This window comes from Lepidochelys olivacea (assembly GCF_965140295.1).
Source record: "Lepidochelys olivacea isolate rLepOli2 genome assembly, chromosome: 3".
Taxonomy (NCBI): Eukaryota; Metazoa; Chordata; order Testudines; family Cheloniidae; genus Lepidochelys; species Lepidochelys olivacea.
In genome coordinates, this window is record NC_140413.1 from 37,587,725 (window position 1) to 37,611,441 (window position 23,717).

Genomic DNA, 23,717 nt, shown 5'->3' on the forward strand with positions numbered 1-23,717 from the left:
TTATTTCGACTTAAAGGGCTCTTAAAATCGATTTCCTTACTCCACCCCTGACTAGTGGATTAGCGCTTAAATCGACGTTGCCGGCTCGAATTTGGGGTACTGTGGACACAATTCGATGGTATTGGCCTCCGGGAGCTATCCCAGAGTGCTCCATTCTGACCGCTCTGGACAGCACTCTCAACTCAGATGCACTGGCCAGGTAGACAGGAAAAGAACCGCGAACTTTTGAATCTCATTTCCTGTTTGGCCAGCGTGGCAAGCTGCAGGTGACCATGCAGAGCTCATCAGCACAGGTGACCATGATGGAGTCCCAGAATCGCAAAAGAGCTCCAGCATGGACCGAACGGGAGGTACGGGATCTGATCGCTGTTTGGGGAGAGGAATCCGTGCTATCAGAACTCCGTTCCAGTTTTCGAAATGCCAAAACCTTTGTCAAAATCTCCCAGGGCATGAAGGACAGAGGCCATAACAGGGACCCGAAGCAGTGCCGCGTGAAACTGAAGGAGCTGAGGCAAGCCTACCAGAAAACCAGAGAGGCGAACAGCCGCTCCGGGTCAGAGCACAAAACATGCCGCTTCTATGATGAGCTGCATGCCATTTTAGGGGGTTCAGCCACCACTACCCCAGCCGTGTCATTTGACTCCTTCAATGGAGATGGAGGCAATACGGAAGTAGGTTTTGGGGGCGAAGAAGATGATGATGAGGAGGAGGTTGTAGATAGCTCACAGCAAGCAAGCGGAGAAACCGGTTTTCCCGACAGCCAGGAACTGTTTCTCACCCTAGACCTGGAGCCAGTACCCCCCGAACCCACCCAAGGCTGCCTCCTGGACCCAGCAGGCAGAGAAGGGACCTCTGGTGAGTGTACCTTCTAAAATGCTATACATGGTTTAAAAGCAAGCATGTGAAAGGATTACTTTGCCCTGGCATTTGCGGTTCTCCTAGATGTAGTCCTAAATCCTTTGCAAAAGGTTTCTGGGGAGGGCAGCCTTATTTCGTCCTTCATGGTAGGACACTTTACCACTCCAGGCCAGTAACACGTACTCGGGAATCACTGTAGAACAAAGCATTGCAGTGTATGTTTGCTGGCATTCAACCAAAATCCGTTCTTTATCTCTCTGTGTTATCCTCAGGAGAGTGAGATATCATTCATGGTCACCTGGTTGAAATAGAGTGCTTTTCTTCAGGGGACACTTCAGGGGACAAACATTCCTGCTGGGCTGTTTGCCTGTGGCTAAACAGAAATGTTCCCCGCTGTTAGCCACAGGGAGGGGGGAAGGTTGAGGGGGTAGTCACGCGGTGGAAGGAGGCAAAATGCGACCTTGTAACGAAAGCACATGTGCTATGTATGTAATGTTAACAGCAAGGTTTACCCTGAAAGAGTGTAGCGACTGTTTTATAAAATGTGTCTTTTTAAATACCGCTGTCCCTTTTTTTTTCTCCACCAGCTGCATGTGTTTCAATGATCACAGGATCTTCTCCTTCCCAGAGGCTAGTGAAGCTTAGAAAGAAAAAAAAACGCACTCGCGATGAAATGTTCTCCGAGCTCATGCTGTCCTCCCACACTGACAGAGCACAGACGAATGCGTGGAGGCAAATAATGTCAGAGTGCAGGAAAGCACAAAATGACCGGGAGGAGAGGTGGAGGGCTGAAGAGAGTAAGTGGAGGGCTGAAGACAGGGCTGAAGCTCAAATGTGGCGGCAGCGTGATGAGAGGAGGCAGGATTCAATGCTGAGGCTGCTGGAGGACCAAACCAGTATGCTCCAGTGTATGGTTGAGCTGCAGCAAAGGCAGCTGGAGCACAGACTGCCACTGCTGCCCCTCGGTAACCAACCGCCCTCCTCCCCAAGTTCCATAGCCTCCACACCCACACGCCCAAGAACGCGGTGGGGGAGCCTCCGGCCAACCAGCCACTCCACCACAGAGGATTGCCCAAAAAAAAGAAGGCTGTCATTCAATAAATTTTAAAGTTGTAAACTTTTAAAGTGCTGTGCTTAAGGTGCTGTGTGACATTTTCCTTCCCTCCTCCACCACCCCTCCTGGGATACCTTGGTAGTCATCTCCCTATTTGTGTGATGAATGAATAAAGAATGCATGACTGTGAAGCAGCAATGACTTTATTGCCTCTGCAAGCAATGATTAAAGGGAGGAGGGGAGGGTGGTTAGCTTACAGGGAAGTAGAGTGAACCAAGGGGCGGGGGGTTTCATCAAGGAGAAACAAACAGAACTTTCACACCGTAGCCTGGCCAGTCATGAAACTGGTTTTCAAAGCTTCTCTGATGCAGACCGCGCCCTCCTGTGCTCTTCTAACTGCCCTGGTGTCTGGCTGCGCGTAACCAGCAGCTAGGCGATTTGCCTCAACCTCCCACCCCGCCATAAACGTCTCCCCCTTACTCTCACAGATATTGTGGAGCACACAGCAAGCAGTAATAACAGTGGGAATATTGGTTTCGCTGAGGTCTAACCGAGTCAGTAAACTGCGCCAGCGCGCCTTTAAACATCCAAATGCACATTCTACCACCATTCTGCACTTGCTCAGCCTGTAGTTGAACAGCTCCTGACTACTGTCCAGGCTGCCTGTGTACGGCTTCATGAGCCATGGCATTAAGGGGTAGGCTGGGTCCCCAAGGATACATATAGGCATTTCAACATCCCCAACAGTTATTTTCTGGTCTGGGAATAAAGTCCCTTCCTCCAGCTTTTGAAACAGACCAGAGTTCCTGAAGATGCGAGCGTCATGCACCTTTCCTGGTCATCCCACGTTGATGTTGGTGAAACGTCCCTTGTGATCCACCAGAGCTTGCAGCACTATCGAAAAGTACCCCTTGCGGTTTATGTACTCGGCGGCTTGGTGCTCCGGTGCCAAGATAGGGATATGGGTTCCGTTTATAGCCCCACCACAGTTAGGGAATCCCATTGCAGCAAAGCCATCCACTATGACCTGCACATTTCCCAGGGTCACTACCCTTGATATCAGCAGATCTTTGATTGCGTGAGCTACTTGCATCACAGCAGCCCCCACAGTAGATTTGCCCACTCCAAATTGATTCCCAACTGACCGGTAGCTGTCTGGCGTTGCAAGCTTCCACAGGGCTATCGCCACTCGCTTCTCAACTGTGAGGGCTGCTCTCATCTTGGTATTCATGCGCTTCAGGGCAGGGGAAAGCAAGTCACAAAGTTCCATGAAAGTGCCCCTACGCATGCGAAAGTTTCGCAGCCACTGGGAATCGTCCGAGACCTGCAACACTATGCGGTCCCACCAGTCTGTGCTTGTTTCCCGAGCCCAGAATCGGCGTTCCACAGCATGAACCTGCCCCATTAGCACCATGATGCATGCATTGGCAGGGCCCATGCTTTCAGAGAAATCTGTGTCCATGTCCTGATCACTCACGGGACCGCGCTGACATCGCCTCCTCGCCCGGTATCGCGTTACCATGTTCTGGTGCTGCATATACTGCTGGATAATGCGTGTGGTGGTTAATGTGCTCCTAATTGCCAAAATGAGCTCAGCGGCCTCCATGCTTGCCTTGGTATGGCGTCCGCACAGAAAAAAGGCGCGGAACGATTGTCTGCCGTTGTTCTGACGGAGGGAGGGACGACTGACGACACGGCTTACAGGGTTGGCTTCAGGGAGCTAAAATCAACAAAGGGTGTGCCTGTACATCAAGGAGTATTTCAGGCAGGACTGCACGGAGGGTTCCAATAAGAAATGGTGCACCTAAGTTATCGTTGTTATTGGAACAAGGAGGTTAGCCTGGCCTCTGATTGATACATGGCTAGATTTACCTCGCTGCACCTTCTCTGTGAGTGACTGCAGTGTGATCTAGACAGGGGAGGAGGCAAATGAGTACAAAACAAATCTGGTCTATTTCTTGTTCTGACCCACTCCATCTATCTTTTACATCTTTGGGTGGCAGCAGACGGTGCAGAAGGACTGCATGCCATCCACATCTCATGGCTGCTCGGCAGAAGATGGTACAGTACGACTGCTAGCAGTCCGTATCGCCTGCCCGCTCACCATAAGACGGTTCAATAGGACTGACTGCAGGACTAAAGAGAATGACCTGCTCAAGTCACTCCAAATTTAGTCCCTGCGCCCATGTCTGCCCAGGCGCTCCTGATCGACCTCACAGAGGCGACCAGGAGCACCTCAGACATGACGATGACGGCTACCAGTCGTACTGTACTGTCTGCTGCCACAAGGCAAGGGGTTGCTGCTACTGTGTAGCAATGCCGTACCGCGTCTGCCAGCACCCAGGAGACATAGGGTGACGGTTACCTGAGCTGGCTCCATGCTTGCCGTGGTATGGCGTCTGCACAGGTAACTCAGGAAAAAAGGCGCGAAATGATTGTCTGCCCTTGCTTTCACGGGGGGAGGGAGGGAACGGGGGCCTGACGATATGTACCCAGAACCACCCGCGAAAATGTTTTAGCCCCATCAGGCATTGGGATCTCAACCCAGAATTCCAATGGGCAGCGGAGACTGCGGGAACTGTGGGATAGCTACCCACAGTGCAACGCTCCGGAAGTCGACGCTTGCCTCGGTACTGTGGAAGCGCTCCGCCGAGTTAATGCACTTAATGCACTTAGAGCATTTTCTGTGGGGACACACACACTCGAATATATAAAACCGATTTCTAAAAAACCGACTTCTATAAATTCGACCTTATTCCGTAGTGTAGACATACCCATAGAGAATCCCTCTGGGTAAAACCTTAAGTTACAAAAAGACACAAAAACAGGAATATACATTCCATTCAGCACAACTTATTTTATCAGCCATTTAAACAAAACAGAAGCTAACACACAGAATCATAGACTATCAGGGTTGGAAGGGACCTCAGGAGGTCATCTAGTCCAATCCCCTGCTCAAAGCAGGACCAATCCCCAATTTTTGCCCCAGATCCCTAAATGGCCCCCTCAAGGATTGAACTCACAACCCTGGGTTTAGCAGGCCAATGCTCAAACCACTGAGCTATCCCTCCCCCCAAATATCTAACTAGACTGCTTATTAACACTTTACAGGAGTTCTGACCTCCATTCCTGCTCTGGTCCCGGCTAAAGCAACACACAGAAAGAGAGAACCCTTTGTTCCCCCCCTCCTCCAGGTTTGAAAGTATCTTGTCTCCTCATTGGTCATTTTGGTCAGGTGCCAGTGAGGTTATCTTTAGCTTCTTAACCCTTTAACGGTGAAAGGGTTTTTCCTCTCGCCAGGAGGGATTTAAAGGTGGTTAGCCTTCCCTTTATATTTATGACAGGCCAATACTGTGTTTGAAGACCCCATACTTAGAATATAACAACTCTGAGAAGGAGGAGGCAGAGATGAAGAGAAGAGTATACATTCGATATAAGGGACAAAGAAATATTACAGCACACTTGGTATAATATTGTGGGAGGGATCTAGAACTAAAGGCCTTAGATTTATAGAGACTGTAGAATCTTGCTCAGTAATATGTTTCCATATAAAAGCCCCAAAGAGATGCTTTTTTTTCTAGCTTGAAGCTTACAAGGGCTAGAATACAAAATACATGTATTTTTGACTTTTAATGCATCCTTTGGAATTTTTCTTATGTCAACATTTCTATTTTTCATATAATGCATTTTGAATAAGTCTGACTCCTTGCTAATCATAGATGTGACATAATGTTTTAAAAAATCTATTAAAAAGGATAACTAGATTGAAAGGCAACACGTGGTATTAATGAACAGTACATTAAGGACATTATTAATAAATATACTTTTCTTTCTCCATTCCACAGATGCAACCCACTTAAACCAGGTGGGTGCCCTAACCACACGACAACAGATTCATTTCCTGACCCCCCTCCTCACATCTATTTCAGTATTTATCCACAGTTGAACAGCTTAAACGAGAGAGTGAGAGAGCCCCATATCAGACTATCCTACAGCTCAGTGGTTAGAGCGCTCTCCTGAATGGTGGGAGACCCTTCAAATCCTTTCTCCCTCTCTGCCAAAGGGGGATGGGAATTGAACTTGGGTATCCCACACCCCAAGCACATGCTCTAAGCACGAGACTAAAAGTTATAAGGTGAGCATCCCCTGTTTTGTGTTTAGTGAGACAGGCATCAAACTCATTTCAAGAAGCAGCTTAGGCATCTAAGCCGCTTGACTCCCAGTGGCTGCTTCCCATTTGTGGATCACTAGCAGAGATAGGGCAGCTATCTCAGAGAGGGGAGGGGCTTAACACCCCCCAACCCCTTCTCCTTGGCATCTCCCACTTGTTAGCTTATGTGGGTCCCCACCTAGTGTGCTGGCTTCTGTGGATTACATTGTAAGGCGCCTCTCTCTCCCTATTAATTGTATAGGGAGCCTAAGCTTTTTTGAATTGCACTGTTGTTCTTGTGATTTTTCTAGATGCCTAAAAGTTAAATGCTGTGATGCTCAATGCCATGCAATGCCTAAGTCCAACCTGGAAAAATGCTGTTAAGAGAAAAATTAAAAGATACATGAGCTTTAAGACATTATACATTAAAAGCAACCTTGTTCTAAAGTGCAATACACATAGCAGAAAGGAGTTGTTCAGATTTCAATATCCCTGTAATTGATGTGGATGCAGCGGCAAAGTGAGGACAGACACATGCATGGAATTAAATGGCAGGCCACAACTTTTATTAAACTTTAACACAAGGCTACCCACTCATCACCCATACTGTCCTACACCAGGCATTTAATTCGTTCTAGTGAGGGAGTTACAGGGCTCCTTACCACATAACCTATTAACTGGCAACAGGATTAGAGGGCTCCTTACCACACACCCCATAAACGTAGGTGGTACTTGTCAGCCTACCCCTCAGGACTCAGCGCTCTCAGCTTCCTAGTACCCTCCACCTGCTGGGGGGGGGGGGAACACAATAGGGTGGGGACTTAGACCTGTGATGGACACAAGGTTTGACGTTGGCCCACAAAGGCCACAAGGTCTCACCCTATCACATTAGCCCAAGGACCATCCCCCAAATCACAGGTCTTTTAATCTGGGAAATGTTCATTTTTTTCTCTTAACTGCACTGGAAACTGGCTACAAGTTGCAACAAATAAACACCACCACCCCAGTTATGTACTATGCATGTTCCTACTTAACCCACTGTGGCTTGAAGGTGCTGTGAGGAAGGCAAAAAGCTCTCTGATTCTCTGCCAGTTGGCACACTGGAGAAAAAATTTCTTCCTGACCTCCTAAACAGGCGATCAGCCAGACCCGTGGCATCTGTCAGGCTGGATGCCCATTCCTAGTTCAGGTGGGTAGGGTGGGCGGAGGCTCCATATGGCCCCTGCACTGAGCTAAACCCTGGGAACTGGGGAATATGGCCATTCAGCACCCCTCTCTCCCAGCTGGCCAATGGGTGCCAGAGTCTCCCAGAGGAGGAGCTACTATTGTCCCTTGGCAAATGTCTGCCATCCTTGCTACTGGGACTGTCCCCCTTTCACTACCAGCCCCATCAATTTCGCCCACCTGTTGCTGCAGGTGGGTAGCATTTTGATTTAGATGTGATTATTGGGCCCAGGACTCCCTCTATATCAAGGATTTTTGCAATAGGGTCAATTAAATCTATGTCTATATGCAAGTATACAGCGCCTTCACTTAAAAAATTTGGCAATCTATCAGTCTGAGTACCAGAGTGTCATAGAAGTGCAAAATATCTTTTCCAAAGTCCTGGCCATGGTGCCTCTGTTCAGGATGACTGGATATCATTAAAGAAATGCTTTTTAAAAGTTTGTTCCATTTTGCATGAAATAATGAAATATTCATTGAAGCAGGGACTTGAACCCTGGTCTCCCCTCTCTGTGTGGAGCACATTCCAAGATGGTACAAATCAGTGTAACATTACTCTAGTCATTGGAACTGTATTGATTTACACCAGCTGAAGATCTGGCCTGTTTTAGATGTATCTGGATTGGATCACATCATGATATTTTCAGCTGTTTTATGAAGTAGCATGTGAGACAGACACACTATTATTTACCTGTCTTTATCCAGGAATTAGCAACAGCAGAAAGCATTAAGGGTGAAACCGAGGCCCACTGAAGTCAATGGGAGGTTTGCATTGATTTCAATAGTACCAGGATTTCACCTCAGCTGCTGAGTTGCCAGTTTAACAGGAGAGGAAGTCAGACTATGTGGGCCTTTCAAAAACTTTGTTCTGGTACAACCCAAAGACAGACTGGCCCTCACATAATGCAACAGCATTCCATATGATTGCAACAAACGGAACACACATACATGTGGATTTACCAGCTCTGTATTTAGCTGAATCACTATTATTTGGATTTTTGTAGCCAAGTAATTCTCACTGCCTAAGAGAATGCAAGAAAACAGAGCTGAGAGAATATGCATAGGGCAAATGTCTGAAGACTCAGATGGGAAATATCAGTGTGAGACTGATCTGCTCATTATATGGAATGATGCCTTTACTAAATTTCTGGGGAAAAGGGAAGTATAGATCTTTAAAAAAGATGGTTCTCAGCCACGCCACTGAATTCTAATCTGTGTTTTACCAGACTTCAAAGGTGCTTGGCTTTTTCAGATGGAACATTCCTAGAAAATATAATACAGAATGACAACCTTCTTTAGAGATTTTAAATCAGACAGACAACAGAATTTTACATTATAGCAGGGATAAAATTCTCTATGTATGCAATGTGAATAACTTCTAGAATCTGATTAGTTTCATTCCTAGTCAATTCTACAGAACTCTCCCATAACATAATAATAAAAATAGGTGCAGGCCAAAAGATTCAGATCTCGAGCCAAATATTACCAAAGTTCAGAGGTGTTTGGATTTATGGTTCTGATTTGAACCACCTAGGATTTAAATAATTTGCTAATACTCATAGGATTGTATTCTGGTTTTATTAGCACTGTTACTGTCCTTCCACAGCACATTAGTGTGTTGCATTGTGAATAATGTGTTAAATGTCAACTTGTTTTCTATTTTACATGAAAAGAATAAAATGTATATATGCACAGCTAAATTATATCACATTTAGTAATATTTCATCATTTGTTTAATATCCTTTTCATATTAAGATCTTCTAGTCCTGTTTACAATGTAAAGAGGTACATAACCTGATGCTTATAATTTAGCACAGCATATTACTATCTGAATTATTCAAAGTTTTTGCAAACATATTTACAATTAATCCATAGGGTCTTCAAGGTTTTTCTGCTGTTCTTTGCACTAGATTCAAAATGAATCAGGCTTCAATGAAATATCTAAAAATGACCAGGTAAAGTGGAATTATTGTAAGATTTCTATATATAATGAAAACAATCTAAAATTTAATTGTGTAATTAAACTGGTGCTTCTGGTAACAAACTGATAATTATCTTTTAATGACCCTATAAATCTAACCTAATCTAATTGCTATTTAATATCTCACCTGAATTTATAGTAGGTTTTTGGTTTGTTTTTCAATGGAGTGTATTGAGTAAATTTTCAAAGTAGTTTACGATGCTCTTCCTGTTACTAAGAGGAGTTCTATGCATAATTCTGCTTCATGTAAAACTGCTTCAAATATAAAGATAATGATAATACTTGGCAACTTTATAGCACATTTTGTCCAACTATACATAACTTGCATTTTAAAGATATTCATTAAACTTCACAATACATCTGTAAATCAAGTATTGTTAACCCTATTTTTACTCATTTTCTTAGTTGATTTCTTCCCTACAAGGATTGGAGTACAATTGATTCATAGATTGTAAAACCAAAAGGGACCACTATGATAATCTAGTCAGCCCTCCTGCATGACATGGGCCACAGGTCTTCCCTGAATTAATTTCTGTTTGAACTAGAGAATATTTTACAGAAAAATAATCCAATTTTGATTTTAAAAAGGCAAGTGATAGAGAATCCACTAACACTTGGTAAATAGTTCCAATGGTTAATAACACAAACTTTTAAAAATGTGTGCCTTATTTCTACTGTAAAATCTCCGGCTTCTGCTTCCAACCATTGTATATTGTTGTATCTTTGTTGGCTAGATTAAGGAGCCCTCAATTATCAAATTTCTGTTTCTCATGTAGGTACTTAGGGCTAGATTCAGAAGGGGGACTTAGGTGACTAAAGGGGCAGTTAGACACTTAAATCCTCAAATCTAATCCGTAGGCACCACTGGCATTCACAAAACCACACTTAGCTACTGCCAAAAGTCCCTCAGTACCTAAATTTCTGCCAGTGGGCATGTGTAAAGCTGCCTAAATCCTGACACCACAGAGCTGTTCAGCACCTAAATCCCAGTGAGATTCATAAACTAAGCATTTACCTGTTGGGCTTGAGCCAGTCTGTGTTCCCAGAACACACCTAATCCACACAAAAGAGGAGGAGGAGGGTCTTATACCCAGTATCCCAGTGGTTAGAGCACTCATGTGTAATGTGGGAGAGGCAGGTTCAAATACCCACTCTGTCTGATTTGAATCAGGGACTTGAACCTAAGTGTTCTGGGGTGGGTATCTCTCAATCCTTTTCAAGCTGTTCCATTGGGTATAAAATACATAGTCACTGTCAACACTGTCAACAGACACAATTAGTATGTAATTTATGTAACCAATCATAGCTACCCAATCCGGTTCAAATGTTGAATGTCAAGAATTGAATACTCCTGCAGAAAACTCTTTGCTGTTAATCCATAGACTAAAAATGTGTGCAAAAATTCATTGAATAAACAACAGATAAATACACACAAGGAAATAGAGTTATGCAAACAGGTATTCATTCCATCAGAAGAAAGAGATGTTGAATTCATCATATTTGTATATTATTCATTATTTATTAGTTGCACACATCTATTCATTATTTACATAGGTTAAGTGAAATACCACAAATTATTAAATATACTATTGTTGAAAAACTTTGTGTTCATAATTTGCAATATATATCAATAATAGGAAAATAATTTCCTTTTTTTTCATGTTGGAAAATGCTGGAACATGCTTTTTACAGTTGAGATATTTCCCCTCCCTCAACTTAATACACTACACAAAAATACTGAGGTCAACAAATTAACCACCATTCTCAGGCTGACTGGCAAGGTTAATTCGTCTGATCTTCTGACTCATAGGATTATGTGACAACTGCCAACCTGTTGAGCTATAACATCAAAGAGAAAAAATTGTCTTGGAGCTTCTACCATTTGGACACTATATCATCATTAATAAAAATACAACAGAGAATGGCTAAAAATGTGACAGCCTTAATCAAGCTTTCTACATGCTCTCAGCTAGAGCCCAACATCAGACCTAACTTACAGTATGTAGTAACTTATAGCAAATAACATTTTTTGACCAAACAATATAAACAATTTATGAAATGAAGTTATCCAACAGCATCAGTACTGCAGGGAGCAGTTTCATTTGCTTCATGACTTTTTGCTACAGCTCTTATTGGATATAATATTTATATTGTATTTTCAAGAATCAACTCTATTACATTATTGTAAAAGTACAGAACAAGTATTTGCTGATGTAGCCGAGATATTTTTTGGAGGAAGCCAGCCTGGGAGAATGTGTCTACATAAAACAGAATGTTTGGAGTCCTACATTTCATCTTGCATACAAACCAAACATTTCTGAAGTTCTAAAAAGTTAATTTCTCACCCTTACTCCTCCATAATTTCTCTCATCATGTGCATATACACTTACTGGTTCTTGCAGAATTTCCTACACAACTAGAAGCAGGAAGTAAAAGACTTGGATTTGGCATTTAATACTAAATTTTTGTGTTTGAAATTGTTGAACACCAAGCCTCTAGACAACTGAGAGAGAGAATATTTTCTCTTCCTATTCCTTACACTGACTTCAGGGATTCTCATGTACATGCTAATAGAAGGCTTTTGCCCAGACATTCTTTCAAAGTATCCTTTCTGTAAGATAACTCCCTCACTGTGGAACCCCAATATTCATGGACTTCTGAACTTTTTTTTATCCTTCTGTTAGCATCAAACAGCAAGTGCAAATCATAATCCTAACCAATTCCAATTCAAGGGCAACCTCCTTTTGGTTGAATTGTCCTTGCCACTGTCTCACAAATTGGTGGTTTCCACCCATTCACTGAGATACACTCCCATACCCCCCATATCATGGATATATCTCCCTCTGTTCTCTCTTGATGTTACTAGATAGAGAGATGCAAAGATGCAATTCTGTCATGATATTCAAAGACTTCTGTGCAGGTCACAAAACATTCAGTCATCCTATCCTACACTCAGCTGACAACCAGATAATTCTCTGTGAACAAGGCAGAGGGAGGGGGGAAAACGTAAGACAGGAGTACAGATAGAGAGACTAGGGAGTGCTGGTATTCCATCCTAGAGGATCAAGAAACAGTAAGGAGGTCTAGAAACAGCATCAAATTTAGATACAAAGCCAAATTTGAACATTTTGTGTTCATTATGGGCCCAGTATCGCTCTTCCTTGACCAATAAAGAAACCATAAAGACACTGTGATTTATTAATTTGAGCTTTGCTCATTAACAGTCTTGTAATTAAATCAGAGAGGGATTTGACAAACTCAAAACTCCATGTATGAATATTCCATAGATATGTGCTTAAGGGAAACTCATGAGGGTTCACTGAGTCCCTTGTTAAAATTCTGACTGGAGTTCACCCCATCCCTCTGCTTGGATAATGTTAATTCTTCTATGTCAAAGATGACTTACCCCTGTGGCTCCTGAAAATAGTTCTGAAGAGCAAATTTTTTGTCTTTGGATTACAAGTGATAGGTATTTCAAGAAACTCCAGGTGAAAATGGCCCTATTGAAAGATAGGTCTGAAAGGACTAATACCCCACCTGGCCAAATTACCCTGCACTCTACTATTGATACTTACAATTTCAGCAAAGTACAATTATGTTCTCTTGCCAAGGGCTGTTTCCTCCTCTCCTTGGTTATGGTTATAGGACAGTGGTTGTTTTTCTTTGAGTTCACTGGATCCCACAGTGCCTGGCTCCTTCCTCTCTCTGCTGTCATATGCACCTTTTGAACATGGCCTTCTGACAGTCTAATTTTGTGTCCGTCTTTTAAAAAGAAATTAGCAACATACCACTTGTATTCCTGCTATCCTTAGCATGGCTACCACTGCCAGAAGAGATTTTTAAGAAGCATATATTGTTATCTTCTCCAGTTTCCAAAGCATTTTACAAATATCCCAATTTACATTAAGATTTCCTCCGCACCACCATAATATTTCATGTGAAATGAAAAGAGAAGCTTCCCAGTAACCTTTGTTCTCGGCATTATAAACGCTTTACAGTTCTGCTCTTAAAACAAGAAGCTATCCTGGAGCTTAATGGAATGAATTAGCTCAGCTGGAGTAAGTAATTAATCAGAAATATGACTGAAAGGGTTCAGAATTCTACATGAACATGTCTTGGAATGCTTGTCTTAAAAGTTAACACACAATAGATCAGAAAGTAATTTTTCACAAACTGCCATTTTGACTTCCATGGCTTTATTCAAAATATTTCTGTGAGAATACAATTGCCAAAAAATAACTGAAATATGGATGTATTTATTGTAAAGATCAGGTTGCACAAAACGGCACCTGGAGTATTGTTTTACTGGTTTATAATACAACACTTCTGAGTCTTGCTGAAGAGTCTGTACATTTTCTGTGCCGAGCCTGAGAGTGTTGGGAATTAAGGTTCTGAAAGGTGCATTTCTCCAGATAAGTCCATGAAAAAGAGGGCAAGTAGAAGCATATGGCAAGTCGACATCTAGGCTGACTATGGAGGAACCATGGCTGACAAAAATTGAGAAGGAGCTTTCAGAGGGCTTCAGTATCGGAGGTATAAAACTATCAGAAAGTTGTAAAAAAATGTTTATAAAGTTGGAAAGGGAAGTATGTGTACAAGCTAATGCTAAGATATGTCCTGTAGTTGCCAACATAAGATTTGCTGGCTACTGAAATATGCAGCCCTTCTTCACTGCCAGCGATATTACTATGTAATACTAAATTTCAGACTCCATTTTTGCTGCTGGTGACTGCCTTTGAGGAGAGGACCATCCCAGCCGAGAGCTTGCTAACACCTAATCTTACAGGTGTTTACTTTATGAAGTAAAAGAGAGAACTCTGGAGACTGAAAGGCTTGTATATTTCTCATTGCTCCACATTCCCTGACCCAATTGGCATGAAATACTAGCTTAGGGCAAGTTTGTGTGTACATGCAGAAAAGGGTGGAACCTAGGGATGGGTCCACACTGAATCTTGGGCCTTGCAGTGAGGGGCCAATTGAACTGCTTTGCTGGAGACTCCAGACTGGCTTGAAGAATGAATGGGTGAAGGATCATCATTCTACTATTTTTGTCTAGCAGTCTGTTGAATTCAAAGGAGAGACAGTTACACACAAAGTGAATAACTGTCCCTTCACTTAGCGATCTCCAAAATTTTCCAGGACAACAGATTTTGAGACTCAAAAATAAGCACAGCAGAAGTGTATCATTACAAAAATAGCTACAGAACTGTTTTATTCTTCCTTGTTTTTTTCCACTTTAGTTATATACTATCTGCTTATCACACAGCTGATAGATAGGACAACTGTGCGGTAGCTCAGAAAGATCTATAATTTCTTGAAGAAATTATGTGGGAAGAATACTTTATAGTGTGAACACATGTAGTCTCAACATCTCCCAAAAGCCCAAAGATTTTTCAAGCCTGCTCTCAAGACACTTTGAGGAACAAATCAACGTGCATACAAATGTAAAAAAAAAAAAAAAGAAATTAAAATAAATGCATTAGTTTCCTTCTGTTCCTAGCACTAGTGTTGGTTCTATCCAGCTTTTCACTTTAAGTCACACCCATCTGTGAGGTCAACTATCAACTTGAATCCTCAATATAAAACAAAGCACAAATCTTCTTAAAGACAATTTCCCATTGCTCTGATGTAAGTCAGTCTTTTTTCCAACAGCAGTGGACAAGTGAGGCTATCAGTATAATATATTTTCCCACATCAACATCCCTCTCTCACTGTCTAGGACGTAATACAAATGCACAAGTTTTCCGGTTGATAATCTTATATATCGTAACACACACATATTTACCTAAAATGACAGAAGAGATTGTTTGGAACGGAAATGGCAATCTACCATGTCTTCAGCATTAACACACAGAAATGGTGAGTAACTTAAAATTACCAGCCAAAAATTGTGCAAAGAGTTACCTACTAAAGCTATTATTAGAATGAAATATTTGAACAACTGTTAATATTATTGACTCAGTAATTAATTTTATTGACTCTGTAATATCTATTGTATATATTTATGGTATATATAAATGGTGTATATACCATTTTAAATATACTTTATTATAAGCAATAGAGTCCATGGTGGATTAGGTGGCCCGAAGATGCTAGAAATAGGGGTTCTGTGGGTGCTGCCGCACCCCCTGGCTTGAAGTGGATTCCTTTATATACAATTTGGGTCAAATGCTCTCAGCATCCCTGCTATAAAAATTGTTACAGAACCCCTGAGGTGGCCTACTGGTTAGCACCACCTAGTGCCACCTCCCAGAGGGAAGGGTTTGCAATCCTAGTCCTCTTTTAATCAGAGGTGTGGTGAGGTGTACAGGGGTTTTGGGTCACTCCTGTAGTAGGGGTAGTGGTAGGGGAACCTGGGTCTGCCTACTCCACTGGGCTCTGACCCAGGGCACTAGGAGGGTCAACAATATCTAGCCCCAGAAGGTGCCCTCTGAATTACTCTCCATGAGTCACTTCCTGCCACTGCTTTTCTCTCTTGGCTTCTGCTACAAGATAAGATGAAAAGGAAACCAGGTATCAGCCCTGTGACGCATGACCAGAAAGCGTTAAGTATAAGCATCCTGCAGGATAAATGACTCAAATTCAACCCTTAAAGATATATGGGGAGATAATGTTTGTGGTTTTGTATATTTACATATATATTGGTAGAGGTCAATAATGTAATCAAACAGTCCCTATCTATGCTATATTCTGTTAATTCAGAGATCAAAAGGACATTTTAACATTTAAATGAACTGTAAACATAGGATATCGCTGTGTTCATCTCTCTTTGAAATATATAGCAAATCATCTGCGAATGGTAGAAAAACAGGCAATTGCCTTATGTTAGTCTCTGTGAATAATTACCGGCGATACTTAGGAAATGGGTCCACTTCCAAGTCCACATGAGTGCCTATTGCTCGCTGAAGAACTACAAGCTGTCACAAGAAGGCCTAAAACTGTATAAAGATGTTTGTGTCCCAATCCTTTTTATCTCAGATCTGCTTGAGGCTTCATGCAGGGGAAGCCGAAGCCATAATGACTGAGATCCCAGTCCTGACTGGGCCACCCTGAATATAAACATTGGACTATAACCTATGAACTATTTCTGAAAGAACTCTTTGCATCTACAAAGCTCACCATCTCTCCTATGAATCTGAATCTCAAGACTGACTCATGTCTGTATGTGTACTGATGTTTTAACCAATGCTCCCTCTCTTTTCTTTTTAAATAAATTTTAGTTTTGTTAATAAGAATTGGCTGTAAACATGTATTTGGGTATGATCTGGAACATTCATTAACCTGGGAGGTAATGTGTCCGATCCTTTGGGATTAGTAGAACTTTTTTATATAAAATTTTCAGTAATCTTCATCATACTTGAGGTATCTGGGTGGAGGCCTGAGGCTGGATTACTTTAAGGGAACTGTGTTGTCGGCTTCTGGGTAACCAGTGAGGTATTATAGAAGCTGTTTTGTGCTGGTTTGGTAAATGTAAGTATTGGAATATCCACCAGTTTGGGGGATTGTCTGACTCATTCTTTGCAGTTAACTCTAATTGAGTGACTTCAATTGGTTCCCCTTGGGACTCCAGTCACAAGCCCCGACTGGGCTCAGCATATGAGTCCAGTTCCCTCAGGGAGACTAATCTGGTGCCATTGTGAGGAGCCTTCAGGGTAGCTCAGTCAGCCGCCCCCCTTCAGAGCTGGGATGCTCCCTTTTCAACCCTTTCTCCAGTTGTAGCATGCTCTGCAGGGCTGGAGGGGCAGGACTACCTGGGGCCAGTTCTGTCTTTTAACCCCTTCTGACCCAGTATGTTTGCATAACCCATCACTATATATTCATATTGTATATACAATTGTCAAGTTTTGGCATGAGTCCCCTCCAGTTATATTACATCAAAAGTTATCAAGCACTAAGCTGCATGCCAGAGTGAACCCAAGAGGCAAAACAATGATGCAGTACAGATTTAAAAATCTAAACTAACTAGACTCAAAGATTGCTTGAAGAAAGCATCTTTTCCCAAGCAACCAGTTTGCTTTTCCCAAGCAACCTCTGGATTTGTTTGCTTGTTAAAGCAATAGCTTTTACAGGACTGAATTCCTCTTTTGGCGTCTTTAGCCCTGCAACGTCCCCTTTCCCCAGCACAATCTCCCACAGCATAGTATATTTTTGATGTGCTGGAGATATGAAATGGTGTGTTTTGTAATAATGGAGTGTACTGTGCTCGGGTACCACCATTAGGAAACCAGCACATATTATATTAGCCATGCTAATTTGCACCAGGGGCTGAGATTATCTGAATTAAATGAATACTATGAGACTAATTCTGCTTCCAGAACAGCAGTGTAACTCCCATTCAAGAGAAATATATCTTTATATCTGAGAAAAGACTCAGGCTGAGATGGATTTTGTCATCCACATAGTGGTGACAATCTGGGAGCTCCTAGTTTTGAGGTTTAAGATTTTTCATTTAATCCAGCAAGGTTCACTCACAACATTTTACACTGGCATAACTCTTTTGATGTCAACAGAGTCACTCCCAATTCACACACACGAGTGTGTATTATGAGAGCAGAATCTGGCTAGCTGCTCTCTTTTTAAATTAAAACATTAGGCATAACAAGAGGATGAACTTAGTCCTTCTGAATAGAAGTTTCATAACCAGGTTTATTCAAAGAATCTCCACAGGATAATGTATTGATTTTCCATTTATTACAATCAGGGTAACTTGATTATAATATTCTTGTTGGAACATCTGTTCTCTGAGCTGTCACAACACATGCTAGTCAGAGAGCGTGCTCATAGATAAATCCATGTTTACATGATTATTAGACTTGCTTCTGTATTCAGTGTATTCACTATGAGATTATTAAAAATCTAAAATTGATATCCAAGTGACAAGCAACAATCACTATCTTCTTATCACAAATTCAAATATTTGAATCAATATCTGGTTACAAACTGAATTGGAAAAAATTAGAACTGCTCCAAATCTACCAGTTGAAATGTAGAGGGGCTTTCTCTCCATGGAATTTCCACAGGTAAACTAATGCAACTGTGTACCTAGGTATAAAAATCTCAAGAAATATTAACTAGTGAAGATAAATTGAGATGTTATACTCTCTCAAATCATTAGTGACAAATAGGTGGCATCCCCTCTCCCTGAACCTGTGAGGAAGGGTTAACAAAATAACAATGACTATTCTGCCTAGGCCACTTCAGATTTCGAGGAGCCTACCTGTATTTATCCCAAAATCTTATTTTAAAAAAATTAATAGCATTATTAGAGCCTTCCTGCAGGGCCCTGATCAACGTCCACAATTATCACTTAACAAACTCCAGCTCCCTGTAACCAATGGAGGCACTGCGCTCCCAGACCTACAAAATCACAATTATGATTTTATTATGTCACAGATATCAAACCAATTCCAACATGCTAGCACCCTTATACCCACATGGGTGGAAACTGAATGTGTATTAATGAATTATATTCCCCCTGCAGGTCTCCTCAATTTCTTTTTTTATCTGAGGGAGAAAAACAAGGTGCTTACAGCGGTGGCTATCTAAAGAGTCTGTAAAAGCAGCAGAGTCCTGTGGCACCTTATAGACTAACAGACGTATTGGAGCATAAGCTTTTGTGGGTGAATACCCACTTTGTCGGATGTATTTGTATAAAGGGTCTGGCCTATCTTAGCTAAGAGGTTTCAATTTCAACATTGAAATCATGCAAAATCACCTACCTAGGGTAACCAAGATTTGCAAGTCATTTTCCCAATTAGACAGTGATGAGGGCTTTGTCCATTTTCTAACACTGAAGCAACCTTATAACCTGCCACCCTCAGTGGAGTGGTAGTACTTACAACTAAGATACTTGCTAACATATCAGTTTGGTACGGATGCCCTAGGACTGCCAGAGGCCACACAACTACTGGGAACCTTAGAAATGCTTCATAAACAGCCCAGGTCCATGTCCACTATGTATACTTTGCTAATGAAAAAGAATCCCATTAATTTGGTGTTCATGAAAGAATGGGAAGGGAAGTTATCAGAGCCCTTAAAAGAATCCAAATGGCAGAGCATATTACATAATGTTAAAAATGTCTTTGTGGATCTCAGGTTATGTTTGATACAACAAAAGATATTATTCAAAATTTACTGGGACGCCAAAGAGGTTGCACAAGATGAAGGCCTTAACTTCTGATGTTAGCTAGCACTGTATCAAAGAAGAAGGAACCTTGATGCACATACTATGGGACTGTCCAATAGTTAGGCAGCTGTGAAAAGAGATGGACTCAAGAGTTAAAAAGACTGCCCTGTTTTCAACAGTCAAACCTCAGCCAAAAATGAGGCCCGATAAACTGGGTTTAACTCTGCCACAAGACTTTGGTTCTTGAGAGCTGCAATAGTCACTAAGTACATGATTTTACAAAAATGGAATTGTGGGCTTATGCCTAGGGCCCTACCAAATTGACCAAGGGCAGCCCTGTAGGGAAAGATCAAATCCTGTCCTGCCCCAGCCCTGCCTGGACTAGCAGCTAGGAGCCCCCAGCTGGCGTGTACCCAGCAGCACAGGGAAGATCGGATCCAACTCCACAAGCCTCCTCCAGCTGCAGGAGGGCTCTGGAGCTGCTGGTTCTAGTCTGGTTCCCCTCCCCACCCAGAGCAGCTGTGCAGGGGATGGACAAGTCCTGTCCCTCCCCAACCCAGCTGGAGCTGGGAGCCCCCTTTGCTGGGGTACGCCTACGAACAAAGGGACATCAGATTTCATGGGGAAGGGCTTATTTCATGGTCCAGGATGTGTTTTTCATAGCCGTGAAATTGGTAGGGCTTATGCCCAAGAATAGAGCAGTAGTATTCCACTATGTCTGAGTTAGCAGCCAAAGAAAGAATAGCTTATTGCTGTAGACAGCAATTATATGAACCTGAAGAAATTTGGACCCCATTTCTATATAAACATGTTGAGATGGCTTAAAGAATGCCAGACCTCCATTCCATTTAACCTCTCCTCTCCCTTTCCCCCTCACCCGCCCCAGTCCTCACCTTGCCTCCCCCTCCTATTCATGTATAATCTTCTCCTATTTGATTACTGTTCCCCCACCCTAATATGTTATGTCTATGTAGTATGTCTGGTCTTGCTGCTTTGACAAGTTGCAAAATTGCATAGTTCCATAATTATACTGGAGAGCCAGTGAAGCATGCAGTATTTGAAAAGTACAAAAGTTGTAAGTTATTTGCATTTCTGTACTTTTCGTTGCCTTTTTCTTTCTGAAAATCAATTTAAAAAAATCACAAAAACATATTAAAATGTCTAAAATTTTCTATATGTTACACTTATTTTAGCAATAAAATGGCTGCAGTAATTAAGTTATGTATTACTTACCCCTGTTCTTTGAACTTCCAAGAAAATTGCTCTTTGAAATGATTTTTCCCATGCTGCCAACTCACTGCCAAGCTCTACATTAAAATAATGACTCTGGCCATGTCCAACCATGACACTGAAACAATATGGCCTCTGGTCTTCAAGCTCATAGTCCTGATGAATACCTAAATACAAGTTTGCTTGTAGCCAGCAATCATCAGCAAGCCAGAGCTGAAAGACATGTTTGAGTAAGTGATATTTCAACTAGCACTAAACAAATCATTAAAGGCAGCATTGTCTTATGTCTTCAGCAAGTAACTTTGAATCAGAATGCCTGTTCTCAGTTCTGTTACTGACTCACTGTCAATTTAAACTGCTTTGTGCCTCAGTTTATCTATCTGTAAGACTGTTATTTTAATACTTACCTTTCTCAGTGCAGTGTCATGAGAATCAATTAATGTTTGTAAAGGCTACTGCTCTCAGACCCTCTCATTCACAAGGTCAAAACAGATGAAGTCACCTCTATTTCTCTTTCTATCATCTAATCTAATCCAATCCAGGTATTTCTATAGTTTGCAACATACCAATGTAAGCAATGCAATCCGTTATTAAATACAATAAATAGTTATATTTTAAAATTAATTAATATTTTCATGTGGAGGTAGGTGGGGGAGAGATGGAGGGGGTTGGGCAGAGAGACATAAGGCTTCCTGAAGGTGCAAGCAAGTATTCTGGAGAGGTACCATGGATACTGGAATTAGGATGTGAAAATGGATCAAAAGCTTCAAATTAAGGCTCTGACAGAGAGCTGGTGACTGCCACTGGATTTCTGGATGAGTTTCTCAAAGAGAGCTCCAGAATCCTACTTAGTGAATCTAAGCTCTGGAATCCAAGCTGGAGAGAGACAGAGATACCTATTATCAGTGAGTTGGGAATAAAGATTTTTTTCAGATGTTCATGGGCATCTGCTTAGAAAGGAACAGTATTTATATATTCTTTTACTTTATATGGGTGCATTTGAATTCGTGCTTTCCTTAACAATGTGAACAAACCTCCCATGTTAATATATTTTTGACATGTAAGCCATGCCTGCTTGGTGTGGTGCTCTGTCCTCCTCTAGTGGTGGCTAGACCAACTAGAGATTGATGAATCTGCTACAGCCATGGCTGAGAGAGCTCAGCCTTTCAGCTCAGACAATAGAGTTCATGCATTAAGATACAGAGGTCCCAGATTTGATTGCTGCTGCTGGCAACCCAGCTGGAGTATCAACATGACACATGGTGGCTCATAGAGGGAACTGAAGGGGGAAACCTCTGAAGCCCAGAATGCACTTCCCTTGCAAGGGAGAGCAGAGTATGTAAGGCATGCCTGCTTGGTGTGGCACTCTGTCCCGCTCTAGTGGTGACTAGGTCAAATAGGAATTTATAAGCTTGCTAAGAGAGGGGCTCTTTTAGCTCAGGCAGCACAAGCTCCTGTATCAAGCACCAAAAGACTCAGATTCAATTCCTGTTGCAAAGGGTTTCAGCACTGCAGACAAAAAATTATTCTTTCAAATACATGAACCCAGCTGATTGACTAAATCAGACAATGAGGACTTTTGGTTGAAGCACCTAATCAAAATATTTTTATTTATGAGCTTATTTTGCATGTTCTTAATACAATATTTTTTTCAAATGTCTTTATAGTAGCATTCCTCTAAGCTAATAGTCAGATTTGAAAATAATTACCTGGTATAAATCCATTAAAGTTAGTGGATTTTTAACAGGGATAAATTTAAGCTAATTATATTCTTATTTTAAGTCACATAGTTAATCTATATACCAATTGATGCAATTTATCTGTTACAGACATTTTGTACACTTACAATTTTAAAAAGTTTTAAAAGTAAAACAAATTGAAAAAAAAAACCCATCCAACAACAAAAAAATCTCTACAAATAAAAGTACTTTTTGGAACTTAAATGAACTCTATCTTACTTAAATTATGCCTTGCAGACACTGCACCCTGATGTGAAAAATAGAACTGCTTAAAAAAAACCCAGAACAATCAAATGAGTTTCTTTCATTTTGCAATCTAAGTCCAATCATGTAGAACTCAGAGGTGATATACAGTGGAATTTGCTTATTATGAACTCAGCTACACAGACACCTATGTTTTCAGTGAAATGGAGAGAAATCCCTGAATTACTTAACTGCATGTCAGCTGACTTACACTCATTTTATAGTGAAGTTTCACCACTTATTATATAAGGTTTCTTTCCTTTATAATTGGGTTTCACTCTGCTAAACTCATGGGAATGCAGTAATTTATTACAGGCTAATGCTAGAAATGACAATATGGTGTGGCAGAGGTCCTCCAGAGCAACACGTGCTGTTCTGAAACTGGAGGGAGTGAAGAGATACCCTGCAATCAATACAGGGAATAACAGGATCTCCTTACAATGAAGATTTTAGTGAACTAAAATACTTCATTATAAGAAGTTTTCAAATACTTCAGTTGGTTATTGTTTGATAAATATACAGAGAAAAGCAAAACTAGGTTTGAAGGCTACTATTAATTCCCATCTTCATTTTAAAAAAAATTATAAGGACGTTCTATAATTAAATCCCCAAATGGCATTTGAAAACATTTTCTTTACCAGTTTCAGATCATCTTAATGCTCTTGATTTCTCATCTATTTCTTTATTTCTGTTTGTTGACATGGAAGATGGGAAGAGTAGACAGGTGTCTGCAGTCAGGATCACATTTTTCTGAGGTGATCTTGGCTGAAATATTTTTTTTTTATTCCCACTGCGCCTCCCTCCAAGACTCCAGGTTAGGGTGGGGGAGAATACCCAAGTTCTAGCAAGTTTTGGGCAGGGGGAAGTCCCAAAATGGAAATAATAACCACGTCCCATTTCACATCTCTCCTATTTTACAGAAAATCTATTTTATAAATGTTTTAGAGATTTTTAATTTTTTTTATCAGGACTATTACTACCTGCATTCCCTCATATGTAATGGTAGCTTTGTTAGTTATGAGTAACTGTACAGAATTCAAAGGGAGAGACACATTAAAACAAGAAGGCAAGATTTGGGTTTAAAGGACACTAGTGAAAATCAGGATACTTCT

At 41.4% G+C, this 23,717-nt stretch overlaps 1 protein-coding gene across 1 annotated transcript in view; it reads right to left on the minus strand.

Moving 5' to 3' along the window:
* The window catches only part of SNTG2 (syntrophin gamma 2), a gene marked incomplete at its 3' end in the record, with an annotated part of 518,636 nt that overhangs the window by 40,393 nt on the left and 454,526 nt on the right, over positions 1–23,717 (minus strand). Inside the window, exon 14 of the mRNA XM_084623596.1 lies at positions 20,627–20,836. Within this exon, the coding sequence (XP_084479722.1) occupies positions 20,627–20,836 (210 nt within the window). The remainder of the gene's footprint in view (positions 1–20,626; positions 20,837–23,717) is intronic.